This window comes from Echiichthys vipera (assembly GCF_963691815.1).
Source record: "Echiichthys vipera genome assembly, chromosome: 2".
Lineage (NCBI taxonomy): Eukaryota > Metazoa > Chordata > Actinopteri > Perciformes > Trachinidae > Echiichthys > Echiichthys vipera.
The window spans coordinates 15,454,854-15,471,752 of NC_139827.1; the positions used below are offsets into that span (position 1 = coordinate 15,454,854).

General features: G+C 39.0%; 2 protein-coding genes across 2 annotated transcripts; both read left to right on the forward strand.

Moving 5' to 3' along the window:
- Nucleotides 1-651: 651 nt before the first annotated feature.
- Nucleotides 652-4,205, forward strand: sumo2a (small ubiquitin like modifier 2a). Its single transcript, XM_083923809.1, has 4 exons — nucleotides 652-695; nucleotides 1,838-1,969; nucleotides 2,911-2,982; nucleotides 3,700-4,205. Exons 1-4 carry the CDS (start codon nucleotides 675-677, stop codon nucleotides 3,763-3,765), a joined length of 291 nt encoding a protein of 96 aa, XP_083779935.1. The 5' UTR covers nucleotides 652-674; the 3' UTR covers nucleotides 3,766-4,205.
- A 2,308-nt stretch (nucleotides 4,206-6,513) lies between these two features.
- On the forward strand, nucleotides 6,514-15,232 carry jpt1a (Jupiter microtubule associated homolog 1a; the record flags this gene model as incomplete). Its single annotated transcript, XM_083925404.1, has 5 exons — nucleotides 6,514-6,649; nucleotides 8,267-8,409; nucleotides 13,397-13,488; nucleotides 13,812-13,839; nucleotides 15,108-15,232. The coding sequence occupies exons 1-5, from the start codon at nucleotides 6,594-6,596 to the stop codon at nucleotides 15,230-15,232; spliced, it is 444 nt and encodes a 147-aa protein (XP_083781530.1). The 5' UTR covers nucleotides 6,514-6,593.
- Between the last annotated feature and the right edge of the window lie 1,667 nt (nucleotides 15,233-16,899).

Sequence of the window (16,899 nt, forward strand, 5' to 3'; positions counted from 1 at the left end):
ACAGATTATTGCCCTGTTCAGCACTGAACTGGCAAACAACTCCAGCTGCAGTGTTGAACCAATTCCCCATTGAGAGTCTTCACATAATCCTGTCCTCTCGTGCACTTGTTTTACATGGACGACCGGCCTTTTTGATGGACTCAAATGGATCTGTGTCCTCTTAAAGTTTATTCCCTAAAATCCCAGACTTGGAATGCCCAACCTCTCTCTGATGGCTGAGAGGGTCATCCCCTTGGCCTTCATCTGGACAACCTGCTGCCGCAGAGTTTCAGTCACCTTAGAGCTGGAGATAAATAGGGTGAGTCCAAAAAATAAAGTAAAATGTCACCAGGTGCCAGATTAACACCAATAACTGGGAGGTATCTGACAGTGTTCTCTAATTTTGCTCACAGCTTTTTTCACAAAATAAAGGTTTTTTGTTGAAGTGCCATGGTTATTTAAAAACATGCTAGTGCAGCAGTGGTATAGCCACAGTGGATACTCACAAATTATGAACAATTAAAAAGAACATAATTTCAGAATAAATCATAAATGAATACTACATACTACTCTAATTTTGATCTGGCGCAGCTGTGTGTGCGCACTAGCCCAGCCCACGCAAAGTGGCGCGCCAGAAGAGACTGCGCAGCCGCAGTATAACAGGCGCAGACACTGACGCAGTAGCAGCAGCAGCCATGGCAGACGAAAAACCCAAGGTGAGCAGCGGATTTTGTCAATTGTTTTTCTTTATGTGTTTGCCTAATCCGTGTGCAATAATAGCACAGAATACATTAAAAGCCACATGCGAGACATATTCGTCAACGGTTGCACAATAATAATAAAAAAAGCGAATGGCCCGAACCAGAGCTATCGCGTTAGCTAGCAGGCCAGGTTAGCATAATAAGCTAACACGGGTAATGTTCCTGCGACTCGGGCGGTTTGAAAGAAATTATAAATGCCGGTCTTTTAAAATACACTTAAACAATGCCTCTTAAATGCTACTGCCAGTGCGAACGATATGCGTGTAACATGTACGTAGCCATATGGTTATTGCATGTCCAGGAAACAACATAAAAAAGTGAGTAACGTTAGAGAGCAGTGTCCAACAGCCACGGGCCCAAATTAATTGTTCGAGTCCCCACCGTTAGCTAACTTGGTGGATCACACAAAAATCAATCCTGCTCATCATCATCGGCACACGTCAAAGTGCCTCGCGATAAGAGGGTTTAGTGTATTTCTCATCCTGACTAGGCCTATTTTAATGTTAGTTCTAACGTTAGGCCAATTTAAATCGACTTGCTTTAATGCTAATGCTAAATGCTACCGTTGAAGTTGTGATGCTGCTTTCTTCAGTGCTCAGTTACCACCCGATCGGTGCTCACCAGGTGGTGATGTCCGACACATATGACGGTGGTAAAAAACTAATTTACACACGTGATTTGTATAGTTTACACTGAAGTCATAACTCATTGATAGCATAAAGCAAGCTGATGATTTACATACTTGTATTTATAGTACCAAATCATAACAAAAGTTATCAGAAGACACTGTACATATAGAGGTCTAGACCCCACTCTGACTTATTCAGGATTTCCAGAGACCCAACAATTCATCCATAAGCAACAGCAAGTCACATTATCTTTAATAATAAAAATAATATCTATATGACTGACTGATGCAAGCAAAACAGAATTAACATCAGTTGTGTCTGACCTGGGCAGAAGGGGTTGCGTGTTTTGGCAGGGCAAGTGCACTACACATGCTGGATGCCACGTTTTTACCAAGCTTCTTTTTATTTCCTTGCGTCACTTATTGCAATCAACATAATTTTCTGAAAATCTGTTTGTCTCCCTTTCAGGAGGGAGTGAAGACGGAGAACAATGAGCACATCAACCTGAAGGTGGCAGGGCAGGATGGCTCTGTGGTGCAATTCAAGATTAAAAGGCACACTCCTCTCAGCAAACTGATGAAAGCTTATTGTGAACGACAGGTGAGACTGCTACACTATTACAACTCCTCAAAAGTCATCTACACAGGGGACACTTGTAACATTAAGGACATTAATTTAACAGAAAACAACTATTCTCTATGTAAAGTTATCATAGATTAATGGCGACCTGAGAAGAAAATGAAGTCACACTTCCTCTGTCTTTGTTGTAATCTACGCTTCTCTGTACTTTTTGGTGCATGCATGTTAGTGCATTTAAGTCCATCGGGTTTTACGGGACAGCAGTTACTGTGGAAAATGCTGTTTTCCTGACCCCGGTAGCAGCAAGACGGAAAAGTAGCTGATGGTGTGCCAATATGGTACAGCTGCATAAGTCCTTCCCTGGAGTGGCATGTTGCTCATTACAGTGGCATATACAGGCACATGTCGACCCCCCAGGCAGTTTATGGCACTCCTTACATCGACATGTGTGGCGGCCCCCACTTGTGTGTTTGTGTTTGAGAGGGAGGTTGACTATAGCATGCCATGTTTCTGCAAGTTATTACTATGTTTACACTACTCTGAACGCTTTGTCACTAACCTGCCTGTGGGTCGACTCGTGCATCACTGTGTTGTTCCACCCAGTCGGCTTTTTATTCCACACAATTTATTCAGAGCTTGTGCGCTTTTGTGACTACCTCCACTGCCGGCTTAAAAGTGCAACATCTCTATCCTCCCATATTTTTTTTTTGTACTTTTCATAACGACGGCAGAGTGGAATAAAAGTCCCCCGCCTTGAACTCTTGATGTCAGAGGGAAGAGCAATGTGTAGGCAATCCCGGCCCAGACTCTAAATGTTGTCTATAACTCCTTTTTAACTTCATTGATCATTTAAATTCATTCAGCTTAAACATGTAAAGTTCATGGTCTGTGCCTTAATGCCTAGGTCACAAGGGTGCCTCATATGTTAATTTTCAAAATTTTAAACATTTCTCGTTCCACAGGGGCTGTCAATGAGGCAAATACGATTTCGTTTTGACGGTCAGCCCATCAATGAAACAGACACACCCTCGCAGGTAAGGCTCCCTTCACTCTTGTTTAGCTTACTAACCTAACATTATTAGTACCTTTTTACACTTTGTCTGTTTTTATGTTGTGGGCTATTTATTAAAAAAAAAAATCAAGAAAACATGGAGTGTTACAATAGGATTTAAACAAGTTAAAGGTCAAAGGTTCTTCTGAAACCCAGATGATGTTATTCCTAATTGCAAAAATACATTTGAATAGAAGATGTGGTGCATTGCACAGGGGAACTATTTTACAGGTTAGATACATGACGCTAATAAGTCAGGAAACTGTTAACACTAGCAGCAGCCTCCAGTACGGTCGCAACGTGGCACAGTTGCTCCTGCTGGGCAGTGGAAGCTTGACTAGAAGCGCCAGAAACCAATAGAGCGTCATTGGCGCTTATCCCTTTTCTTGTAAAAGTGTCCTCCACTGCAAAAATCATTTATCTGCTTCACATGTCGTGGACCAGGGACTGCGCAGTTGGCGTCTCTGTTCATCTTTTCTCTCTATTCCCTTTTAAATTCATAATCTATACGCTTGTTCTGTAGAATAATTTAAACTATGAATGAATAAAAAATGAAATGTCCATGTTTAAAACTAACTTCCTGGTGAATGTTTCTGGATGCTTTTAGCTGACCTCGCTGGCATTGTCAACACCTCCTCAGTAGCTTCACATTAAAGACATATCACCACCCAATTGACATTTGAACTTTTTTTTCTTGCAGCTAGAAATGGAGGATGAAGATACGATTGATGTGTTCCAACAGCAAACCGGTGGCTCTTCTCTTTAAAGACTGTTTCCTACGAACATCCCTACCTCCCTTTTCATCTGTAAACATCTTTATTATGCCCAGTCTTCAAATGTTCATGACCAGTGTTGATACCATCCAGTGGAATACTTTTACTAAATGCCCAAAGGGAGCAGCACAGTTGATGTAGATAGATTTAATCACAATGTCATTCTTATGTTAACATGTCTGAACTGCGCAGTGTCGACAACTATGCTGCAGTGAGTCTGTGCTGAAGAAATTTAAACGCTTGCCATGATATTTCTTTTTCTTTTTTTTCCAGAGGTTTTAGATAAAACTTCGTGTTTTTTGTTTGTTTTTCTACTTATGTCTTTAAGGTTTTGATTTGAAATGGAATTTTGTTATTGTTCGGTAAGCCTGCATTTTAAATTCACATCTGTTGTTGTGAAAATGTATTATTGGAATAAATTGAGTTGTTTTTTTTCATGTGTCCCTTTTTTTTTGTGGTTCGTTTCATGGATACTTTAGTAGTCTAACCAGCAACCATTACTGTCTATCAGAGGCTAAAATCATCTGTAACAGGAAGTGTGCTAAATAACACTCCAAAAGTTAGGCTACATTTTGGCAAAAGAAAAACTGGCATGGCTGTCTTCATAGGGGTCTCTTGAGGTCACAGCCTTAGTGCCTGTTCAGTATCACTGTCATCCTGTGGAAGAATAATCTTGCTTACAACTTGGAGCCAGCCAGGAAGCTTCACCTACAGAAACTGTCAGTTTAGTCACTTAAATGACCCAGATGGGGAAACTTAATTTGCAGTTAGGTCAACAAGATATCAGACACACTACAAAAAGCATTACCGATTGAGTATTAAAAAGTTTTCTGTACATTCAATTTACAGAACACATGATATACACCAATCAATATCTAAAATTCTAATTTTGCATGTGCAAATTAGACGAATTGATGCATAGAAAATGAATAAGTGCTGCCATGGTAGTCAATCACTGTGTGCAAGTCATCCAAAGGATAAGCATAACATACAAATCTGAATATCCAACCTTTAAACTAAAGAAGCTTTCTAGAATATTATGTTTTTACTATTTTTATGTATTTTATGGTCAGTTTTCAGTGTTTTCACTAAATTCAACGAAAGTTATATCAGGACACTTTACAGAGTAGGTATAGACCACACTATGACTTATTTATGACTTACATAGACCCAACAATTCCCCCGTAGAGTACGGTGGTAACGGTGACCTTCCCTATAACAGGCAGGAACGTCGGAGAGGCCCAACTCTATGGAGGACAGTATACATTAAACGTTTGTAGCATCTTGATGAGCTCTGGCATTTTAAATGTACCTATTGTCCTATTGTATGTTGTCTGGCCCTGCACTTTTTAACTGCGCAACAAATTGACCTAAGGGTAGGCCATAATTAAAGTAACCTGAACCTGAAGTTAGGAGGTTTCATATGTTTCACAAACTTCTCATAAAGCTGTATGCAGACTGCATTTGAAGACTTGTTTTGAGTCTACAAAAGTGACAATGACTTATCAGATCGTTTTGGCGGAAAATTTACTTTTATAAGGCTGTATTTTGTCAGTTGTCTTCTGCATCTTGGTTTTGATGGCTTTATATTGGTCTTTTAATAGCACATCTGTCATCACTGTAGAAGGGAATGGCTTCTGTATGATCTTTGGGTTAAACTGCAGTTTAGCCCTAAGAGAGCAGGAACTAAAATTGGCCTCCTACTGCTTCACTAAATCTTTAGTATTAGTATTAGTTCTAGATTAAAATTATGAGCCCACGGGGGTTCAGATGCAGCATGTGACTAGATGTAAACTTTAATATATTTTAACTTATTTACAGAATATTACTATGAATAATAAAATGATGTCACCAATAGCAGGTTTGCTATATGTGCCAGGATCCAATCATAGAGGTAGCTGTTCACTTGTGGGCGGTACGTGGGCTGTATAAACGTCCTCTCCACAATGGTTTCTATAGCACGGTCGCACCCGCACTTCTGTATCAAACCCATGGATGTACTCAGGAGAAGCAGCCAGAAATAAGCAGAGAAAGACCGGAAATACACATTTTGCCTTCAAATTTCAATCCAAATAGTCACTTTTGTTGTAGAACGACGAGGGCATAAATATATCTAGATTCGATTTTTTTTTTATAATGATGTGAATTCCTTGAATATCAACAATTTTAGAATGTTTATCAAAAGTTGCTTTTTTTAGGGATATATCGTAAAGACCAAGGAAGACTGGAAAAGACTTAGAATCGTGGGAAAGTTTATTGAAGAGGAAGGCTGGTAAGAAGCTAGTGGATTTCTTTGGAGTAGATGGAGGAGACATTGGTCCCTCCCTGAAATTGCATATAGAAATTTTAACAAGAGAAAGGAAAATAAATAAATGAATTAATAAAAAATAAATAAACAAATTGAATAGTCATAATAGCAAAGAACCCGAACAAATGATTGTTATTTGATCTTTTGATTTTGTTCTAATCTACTTTTGGTTGTCAAGCCTAATATGATGATATTTGTGATGACATGGATGTTTTCGTCGTGTTTTGTGTTTGTTAGATGGAGTGCGATCCAGTGTTCAGTATGTGTTGTTTATGCTGTAACATTTAATTTGTAAAAAAAAATAATCTTATTTTATTTTGGAAATTTGACCGGAAGCTGTGTGTCTTCTTGGCCACTAACACTTGTCTCCTCAGACTGGAGGCAGGTTGATGATTGGGAACCACCGGCTAGGATAGACAATGATGAGGCGGTAAAAGTGTTGCTAATGAAAGTGTAATTCGTGTGTATTCCTGTCAGAATTATACATATTTTTACGACTTCTTTAACACAAAAATGACGACGACCACGACATATCAAGGGATGGAGCCCGGTTCTAAAAGCAGTTCCAGGTAAAAAAAAAAATGCGTCGTTCAGACCGTTACCCGTTAACGTTACCCGTTAGCCACCATGATGCCAACAAGTCCAGCATCCTCCAACCCGCTACATGGGTTAACCTAAAAATTGAGACGTTTTTGGTCTGACCTTTGCCCGTTTAGTGTTACAATATGCTTGAAACTAAGCATGGGGGCGAAGATGCTCGAAGAAGAAGGCTTGGTACCACACCTTCCCCTCCTCCGTTGAGATGGACCATTCCCATATTCCTTTAGCTAGCAAGATAGCACACATGTACCCTTCCTTTTGTAGAGCAGCTCTTAAGCTAGCAGCATGAACGGACGATAGGCGGCTCGGCACATAACGTTAGTGTTAACTGTAGGCCCTTTTTGTACATATATGTCGTCATTTTCGTGTTTATGTTTTGAAGATGTAATCATTCTGTCATGCTATAAGTTGGGTGGGGCCGCCAGTTGGATTTCAGATCAGTTATCGAGATGATCAGTGAAGTACAATAAGACATCCTCTATAGTCTGTCCTGCATATGGCCTCAGTGAGGCGAGAGAGCCATGTTACAGCTGGTACCTGACAATGACCCAGCCCACATGCAGCCTATTCTGCCCTACAAAGGCTAAGTGCAGTAACTACGAAATCACTTAGAATAGGTTTTCTGCACAATTTTGGGCCTGGAAGTATGGAGGTTAGGATTGGTTTGGACACAAATCATTAAATGGTAAATTAGTAAACGATAATCCATCATCAATGTGCCAAATATTAATTTCTTGGGACAGTAAATGCACTTTAAATCCATTTATTTTTGCTTAATTTGTATTGTTGTTACTGCACTTAGGCTTTGTAGGGCAGTTTATTCATTTTATCACAGATGCAGTGAAAGAAATCAACGTCCCACTGATATTCCAGTCATTTAAAACTGGACTGATTGGATATTTTTAAATTCACATTGTTTAAAAGATAGATTAAGTTTTCAGTGAGTTGGTTCTTGTGGTTAATTCCATCATAGCCACAGTAATATTGTGAGTAATGCAAAATAAGAAATACATTAGACCAATGTATTGACCACAGTGTGAAAGCAGATTTAGAGAAAGTGACATTATCAGTATTGATAAAACAGTGTAAACTGTACCAAAACCATGCGGAAGCCTATGCAGTTGCCAGTTTAAAAGAAAATAATAGAAATACTTTAATGATCCCAAGCTGGGAAATTGCAGAAAGACACACGTAGTTCAGAATAGTGCAGTCTAATCCAACAACCCTGAAATAAACCCTACCCTCCTATGTCTGACTCGTGTCTTTCCTTGCCACTTGAATTTGGCTGTCCAGACAATCCAAATATACTGACAACCTCTGATGAGTTGAAAAATCAGATAGGCAGTTTACATCGTCACATGTTTTCCAAAGGGTAGCACATTGCAAAATGATGTAAAATAAAATGGATTTTTGACCTTTATTGAAACAAGTGTGAATTTACCATGATTCCTCACTGATTAATTATGCACATACAACCACAGCAGTTATTTGTATTAACACATTTTAGAAAGGAGAGAAGACGCTCCAGTAAAATCAGCCATTATGATCCAGCTTAACGTAACAATGCTGACCATCTCTTTTTCCAGGGTGTTGCGCCCTCCTGGCGGTGCCTCCAACTTTTCACTTGGTCCAGATGAGGGGAAGCCTCCCGTCCGGAAAAACAAGATGGCCTCCAGTGTTTTTGCTGAGCCAGAGGACCCCTATGCTAATCGAAGGAACAATCCACCAGGTACTACCTCTTCCCCAGTGATGATTTTGACCTTATTAACATCAACAGTCAAATGCAGCCCGCTGTAGTTTTATAATGAACCAATAATATTTGTGCACTTCTCAATGAGTGGGGTCCTCCGCGCTGGGGGTCTGCCAGGGGGATTCAACTTGGTGCGTCAGGTATCTGTGTCAATGTTGCAAACCCACCTGAACCTTCTTGACCCAGAGAGCCCGTCTTCCTCTTGTATACCGTGCTTTGTGGCTGTAATTTTTTTTTTTTTTACAATCCTTTTTTATACTGTCAGCATCTAAAGCAACGTCTTAAATCACTCGTGCAGCATGATCTACACATCTGCTTCCCATTAAGAATAGAATAAAAAGAATAGTCATACTTTATTGATCCCGGGAGAAAATTTAGTTTGTTACAATTACTCTGTTCTTGAATAGAAAATATATAAAGAAATGTATAAAGGGATTATAACAATAAACAATAACATTGAATAATGAATAGAATAGGTGCATGTGCATTTAGCTGCAGAAAATCAACTTGTAAATGTAAATCAGAGCAAGAAATAGGTACTGTGAATAAATAAAGATAAAATATGTGCAATTTTGTTACTAGAATAAGTAGCAGAAGAAAATATGTGGAATAAATAATTATGTATAAAGCAGCTGACTGGGGTGAAATAAGTCCAGGGGCCGGTCTATTGACTCAGTGTCTGACACTCTGAGGGAGGCGTTGGACAGTTTGGCCACAGGCAGGACTGACTTTCTGTGGTGTACTTTAGTCTAGCACTGAGTTGGTGGAAGACATTCTCCAGGACGACTCATAATTTGGACAGCGTCCTCCTCGCCGACATGGCTCTAGAGAGTCCAGCTGATACTGAATCCGTAACCGCGTCCACAAGTCCTGTGTTGCAGTTCCGTCTTCTATGTCGTGGTCTCGAATGCAGCATTATGTCCTTCACAGAGACATGGCTGCTCGGCCGTATTACGTATGCAAACATGCATTCATTTATAAAATGAATCGTCATCAGTTTTCTTAAGTGCTCTTAAAGTGTTTTTGTAGTTAATTTTATGATAATTCAAGAAATATACCACAAGCACCATATCTAAATATACTGTATAGCTTAGTTAAAAACTAGGGCACCAGCTGCACCTACTGGCATCTATCTGGTTATTCTTATTGTAAACAAATATTCATTCAGAAATGTCAAACAGATAAACTGTATTTACATATAATCTGATACATCATGTCAGTATACATGTAGGAATGAAAAAGCAGACATGTACAAAAGAAAAATTTTGTATCATATGTATCATACAGTTGCCTTATTGTATTGGTGTGGATTGGTACAATAGAAATGTACATGTTCCAAGATTCTGATGAATGATCAATACGACAATTCACCATGACATCACAACAATAATATACGTTCTTCCGGGTGGCAAAAGCCGAAGCATTCTCCAATGGCACCAATAGTAAACAAACCCTTCCGACTGAGAAAAAAGAGTAGGCTTGAATTACTGGGTGATCTGCACCAAGTGGAAGTAGAATTTATTTACATAGTGCTAAGAATCTACAAGGGAAATTTCATATTTGTACATGGGCATTTACATGTTAAATTAGAAAATTAAAGTAATGTTGATGAGAGAAAGCAGGGAGAACGTTTGGGCGACGCTCAGCCTGAGCGGGTCAGGTAGTGGTTTATGTTAAAAATGTAAATTAAGAAGACTTTACGGTATATTTTGGAACTGTTAAAGCGTGTCGTTTAGTATGTTCCCAGATGTTTTGACAACATTGATGTTAATTTGGACGGTCAGCAGCTCCCAGTGTTTACGACGAGTAGATTGGGGTGTCTAACTAGGGCCGAGAGCAGCATAAGGCTAATTCATGGGTGTTAGGGTCCTTTTGAGCACTCTTGTAAACACAAAGATAAATCAGGCCGTAAAAACGATAATGGTTACAAAGATAAGAAGTTAGACATTAGTTTTACACCATTAAATTAACTCAAAACATTACACCATCATTTATATTTGTAGGTTAAACAGAAAATTTGATAGAATTTAGCCAAAAACTGTCTGACTGGTGACACAGATCTGTTATCTGTGAGAAAATGTCTCCACAAACATGATGATGGAGGTTTTGGTTCCCAGTCTGCCCCGTTAGAAGAGGCCACTCCTTATCCAGGCAGTCTTGCAGTCTTCTCTGTAGCACTAGTACTTTTACGAGGTCCACTTGCTATAACCTCCTCACCCTCAGGTCCCGCTGGATAAATTCAGTATTTTTGAAGGAAATCGATAAAAAAAAAGTACCCCTTTTGCTGTATATCAGGCGTTGCAACCCCCCACACAACACATTTTAAGTTTTAACTCTGTAACACTGTTTACAGTAGCAGCTGGATTGCTTCAGATCAGTGGAAGCTGCTTGCGTTCTGCCATCCGGAAGTATCATGACGCCTGTTGTTTAGAAACATTCTGAAATGCCTTATATCAGAAAAGCTTTGAAAAATATTGGGGGTGTGAATTTCCCCAGACACGCATCTATCTATCAAAATAAAGATATGTTGTAGACCATTAGTTATCCCATTCACATTCTAACTGATAGCATTTCTAAGTAGCTTTACTTATTCTGTTTTTACTTATTATTGTTTTGTTAACATATGTAATCACAATAAGGCTTGTTGTGTATAAGGGGATTTAAAACAAATCTAAAACGGTACAAGATTTGCTTACACAGAAGGACCTGACTGCATATTTTATTAGACAACAGAGTTATTGTCTGAATGACATTTAGTATGAAAGTGAAACTTTCAAAACCAGCAAATGTAGGACCAATTTGCATATGAAGAAAAGTCTGGCATAATGTGGGTGACAAGGTCAGGCCATTACCTCACCCAACTGGAATTGTCAGGGTTCCGATCAGAAGACGTTCATTTCCCCTTGTCACCTTCCTGTTCCTATGTTTTGACTGACACACAAGATCCCCAGTTGCATTTAAATGGTTTCTGGGAAATTTCGCACCCCGTGATCAGCCTGACGTGATGCTCTGGCATTTGATTTTAATATTTGAAAGGAATGTGAGTGTTCTCTGAGTATGAAGATTATAGACAATCATAACAACTGTTTTTCCTGATGCTGATGTGTCATGTTTATTTGAGATGCTGTTTCATGATCCCCCACTGATTTTGCCTTTCAACAATCCCTATGGTTAGACATGCTAGTATTGCTAAGGAATGGCAAAATATCAAGTTAATAGCTGGGATTTGAGAATGCAGTGATATCACAAAAAAGGTCATGTTAACATCAGCTGTAAAAAAAAATCCCCTCCAATGGCGATTCCAAAGTAAGACATGTAAGACAAAATACTCAGCCCTCTATCTATGGAAAAATGCAAAGTTCAGCCAAAGCTAATGTGAGGGTTCAGCAGTCTGAGTTTGTCAAATTAAGTGAGGATCACACAGTAACACAAGTAGAAAGCATTTGTACTATAAAGTAGGGCTGTAGCGATACACTAAGCTCACGATACGATACACGATATTCAGCTCACGGTACAATATATATCAAGACATTCAGCCAACAGTACGATTCGATGCACTTACATAATTTTCTGAAAGATTTTAAAGGGACAGTGTGATTTTGGTGACTTGTGAGTGTTCCATTGACTGGGATTGATTTGAATAACAACTGAAAGAATCAATTACACAATATATGGCTCTGACTGGACAGCAGAGATGTTAACAAGTCACTTTTTGCAAGGTTGAGTCTCAAGTCTCCAAGGGAAGCAGCAAGTCCTAGTTAAGTCTCTTATGGTAATGCTTAATAAACAATAAACTAGAGTTGAAGTGCAACTAATGACACCTTATAATCTAGTGTAAATAAAGAAAGTCTTCTGCTCCCATTACATGGAGCTGGTTACAGACACACCTGAAACACCAGGTCCTGCTCTCATTGCAGGATTTTAAGACATTTTAATAACTTGGAGGCAGACACATCTGGCTGTACATATTCTGCATGATATATTTATGATTATGCTCGATTTTGATGTATAATTGCTTTTTTTGTTTTTAATGTCAGAGAGCTCTTCCTGTTAAATAACTAAAAAATCCCCCAGCCTCTCAAACACAGTGTGATGGATAATGCTAATAAAGCAGTAACATTATCGTTATGTGGTCAACAATAAACCTGGAACGTTAACTTGCCTTTAGCTGAAATTAATAATTAACGACTATTTCTCCCGGTTTAACGGCGTTAGCCAGCAGATGGAGGCAGCACCGGCAAGAAAAAACTTTTCAAAAATATGTAATTTAATGAACACCAATCCGAAAAACTAATCTCTCACAAAGCTAACATTAGTAACAAGCTAACGTTGATAGTTTATGCAGCTGAGCTTGACACAGACGTTGCATTCTGTGATTCTTTTGTTTCGGCTGTGCCTGAAGTTATTAGAGCCAAATGATGCGATGTGACAGTAAACTGCAGCAGTAAACCGGGCAGCAGCAGGTGACAAGCTCTCCGTGTCATCTGCGGAGTGTGGCCGCTCGCGCATCTCTGTGGGAGAGAAGGACTTTGCGCTCCTGATGTTAATGCTCCAAAAAGGACATAGTCTCAAATCTTGAGTCCCCATCTCTGCTGGACAGACAGCTAGAAATGCTCTACAGCGACACTAGCTCTTCCTGCAAAGCGAACGGGGGAGAAAATGGGCAGCAAGTAGAGTGCCAGGGGGATTTGAATGGGAGTTAATGTATCGATACTTGCGGCCAAAAAATGGATTTCTGTTGAAACAAAATATCGATTTATATCGCAGAATCGATACAATCCTACAGCCCTACTAAAAAAGACCGTAAGTGAGTGAAGAAACCCACTTCATTTGAACAACTTGTTTAGCTAACTGTCAGTTTAGCTACATTTATTTGGAAGAGAAAATGCAATGTTGTGCATTCATATCGTCTCTATATAAAAACGGCCTATATATCTAAGCCATCGTGTCTCCTTGTTCTTTCCAGGTGGGAAGCCTACAGGTGTGCTTTGTGGCGAGTCGTCAGCCCCTTTGAGGAGAGGAGGGAACCAGAACAACTCTGCAGACGGCCCCGCCATAGTAAGATCATGCATCACATCATGAGTTGTGCTGTGAAAAAATGAAGTGAAAGCTGACGGCAGGTTCATATAGGGAAGAAAAGGAAGTTTAAATGATTTGAATTGTCTATTTGTTTTCTCTTTATATTTCATCATTGTCTTACAAAGGTAGCTTGTGTATAAATAGAACAGCAACTTTACCAAATAGCATTTAAGTCATAGCTAATAATATTTCATCATTGAGTGCATGTGCGTCAAGACTGATGACGCAGTTCAGAATTGCTTGTTTTTAGTCATTGAAGGCTGATGAAATACTTACCACTTTTTTTGGCTTGTTTTTAATAGGATGGAGAATATTCTGTACGCGATTATGGTAAGCACACGTTTTTTTCTGGTCATATCAACACGTTCTACAATTGATTAAGCAATCTCTAAACTATAGTCTAATATAAACTATCTAAAAAAAAATTACGAAGAACATATTTGTAATTTGTCATCAAAAATATAACATAACTTCCAGCATATATAAATGTGCATGAGCACATGAATTATATGTACCTGTATACATACATACACAAGCCTATGCATACATTAATTCACAGGTATACATACATACCCACATTTTCTTCACAATGGAAAAATATTCTTTTAAAATATTCTTACAATACCTTCTATAATGCCCGCACAATGTTGAAGGTTTAAGTTATTGTTAAGTACATTGATGCTAGCCAATTTTATGTAACACCAAAATCTAACAAAATCAAGATTAATGTGCTTATGGGCAATCTCTATGTTTAAAATATAGCCTACCATCATATACAAACTCTTATCTAAGAATGTTATATTACCACCTAAAATTCTTTGTATTTTTTTTTTTTATAGACAATAGTTCTTTGATCTCAGAAGACAAAAGTAGTTTCTCATTTCAAGCCAGTAACCAGCCACTTTGCTGTCTGAAATTATAACTGGCAGATTTGGTCAACCCTAGGTAGCGTTGGATCCATGAGTTGGTTTAAAACACTGTCTCAAGCTGACTTGTTTAAAACGAGAATCTTGTGAATGGGTCTGGGTATAGGTATTATTTAGGTATCGACCAAAATAACCCAGGACCAAGTAGTATCAAAACTTCCAGTATCAAAAGTTTCCTGCATTCTATACTTTTTATACCCAGATCTAGAAAAAAAATTACTAGTTGTATGCTTGCAGCCACTCACCAGAAGCGTTCTTCAATTTATCCAACATGTGATTGGCCCAATAGCACAGCAGCTCCACCCCAACAGCCTGTGTTGTGGTGAAGTCAATTTGAGTTGGCAATTCAGCTAACCGAGATGCTTCCATTCACATGATGGATCGAATGAAATTGGAAATAAAAGGCATTAAATGAAGTACTGCATTGGTATTGGTATTACTTTTAGAGTACTGGTATTGGTACTGGTATTGGTATCCTAATTTTTTTTTTGCCCTAAATCCCCGTCATTTGGCCACGTAGATGAGTCCCCTCAGGGCAAAGTCTGCAATTAAGAAAACAGTCTGGTTGAACCTGGCAAGCTTGCGATGGGTGTGACAAAAGGATTGTGACTATTCCCTTGGTAATGTTCCCAAATGTAACGGATGGTCATGTGCCTCCCTGCCTGTATTCAGAAAACAGTGCTCCTGAGCCTGAAGCAGTCCCAGAGCCGAAGGAGGAGGCCCCTCCAGCTGACGACCCCGCTGCAGGAGGTCGCAGGAATCCCCCTGGCGGAAAGTCCAGCCTCATTCTTGGTTGAATCCAAGGACCCCTCCCTAAATCCACACCTCTGAACTCATCTTTTTTTTAATTTATATATTTTGAAGAAGGAACCCCAGCCCATTTGTCTGTACCGCAGGAATCCGATCTGATGTCCAAAAGACACCGGTTTCCTCCACATCCCCAAGTGCATTGTTTTGATACCTCTTTTTTGAAAACTGTTTTGTACTGTTTTTATTGTTTGTTTGTTTTGACAGAAGCACTTTATGTATTTCTATGTATATGTTTCAAAGTCTGCCTTTGCCCTTGTAACGCATCAGACCTGCCAGACAGGGTGCAAGGATCACATTTCTCATATCAACAAGAGATGAATTTATTTCCCCCTACATTGATTGCGATAGCAAAAGCTGGGCCTGATTATATAAGCAGTTTCCAGAACACAAGCAAATAAAAAAAGCTTTCCACTTTTGCACTGTGTTCAGGTTTGACCCATCTTGCATGCACGTCTGGTCTGTAATGTATGAATGTGAGAAGAAACATAACTGTGAAGATTTTTTAAATTTTATTTACCCTGTTTGTTAGTTGTTGTTTTTTTTTTGTGGAATAATTGTTGTACTGTTGTTGCATGAAGTTGGAATCTTTCTACTGGTTATACTATTATCCACTTAAGCCACACACAGAATTAGTGTCATTGTGATCTGAAGGATACAAACATTTGTCTTCAGATTAGTAATATAGGTCCCATGCCAGGTTACAGAATTGGAATAAGCCTTTTTTATATTGCAGTCACTTACTTTGGATTATTGTAACCCCAGTGCTGGTTTTGAGTGCCCCATGTTTTTATAGGTAAAATTTACTATAGAATAAAGTGTGCCTGTTTGTTAGTTAGGCTACAACATCAAATACGAGTCGGGTTTTCCCAACCAGTATCAACAAGACCTAGTTTTTCCATTGTGAGTTAATGGAATGTTGTTGGTCCTGAAGTGTTTCTGGTAAACCCATCCTAGATTTGACAAGTGACCTTATGACAGCTCAGCCTTTTTTCTATGTTTTATCCCCCTTATACATTTTTTTTTTAATCATTCTATTCACTGGAAATGTATGTATTTTTGTACATTTCGTTGTCACATTATTTAAACCAAAATTCAAACACTCCCCTGCTTCTGTCTTGTTGAGTCACGTGTGTGACTGCTGTGTCAGCCAGCCGTCATGCAAGACGATCTACATTTCAGGTACATGAAATGTAATTCCTGTGGTGTCTTTTGTGTCTGTTATGATGCAAGATATGTCTGTTTGCATCCTATACCAATTCCTGTTGCTGGATGTAAGTCACTGCAGAAATTTGAAATCAAGAAATGGCACAAGTGGAAATGAACATTAAAAATACATTTTGACCTTGGGTTGCATTTGCTGTGTGCAGTATCTGACTTGACTACACTTTAGCAGTGATGATTATTCCACTTCCAGTTCAAGGGGGCAACACTGTCCTAGAAACACAAATAGGACATTTTACACTCAAAAAGACTAGCTTAGGAAGATACCCTCTTGATGTATCTGACTCAGACTGCTGAAGCATCATATTGGTTCTCCCCCCTCAGATAAATGTTTGAATACATTTTTTGCACAAGACCGGGTCTCATTACATTGAATACGCACTAAGACTGGACTGGTTTAAATGACCATATGGACACCTGGCTATAACAATGT

Bases quoted from the DNA above. Each gene is read 5' to 3' on its own strand.
- sumo2a (XM_083923809.1), top strand. From the start codon at position 675: ATGGCAGACGAAAAACCCAAG. The intron at 696-1,837 runs GTGAGCAGCGGA...TCTCCCTTTCAG, and splicing joins TGGCAGACGAAAAACCCAAG to GAGGGAGTGAAGACGGAGAA. The intron at 1,970-2,910 runs GTGAGACTGCTA...CTCGTTCCACAG, and splicing joins AAGCTTATTGTGAACGACAG to GGGCTGTCAATGAGGCAAAT.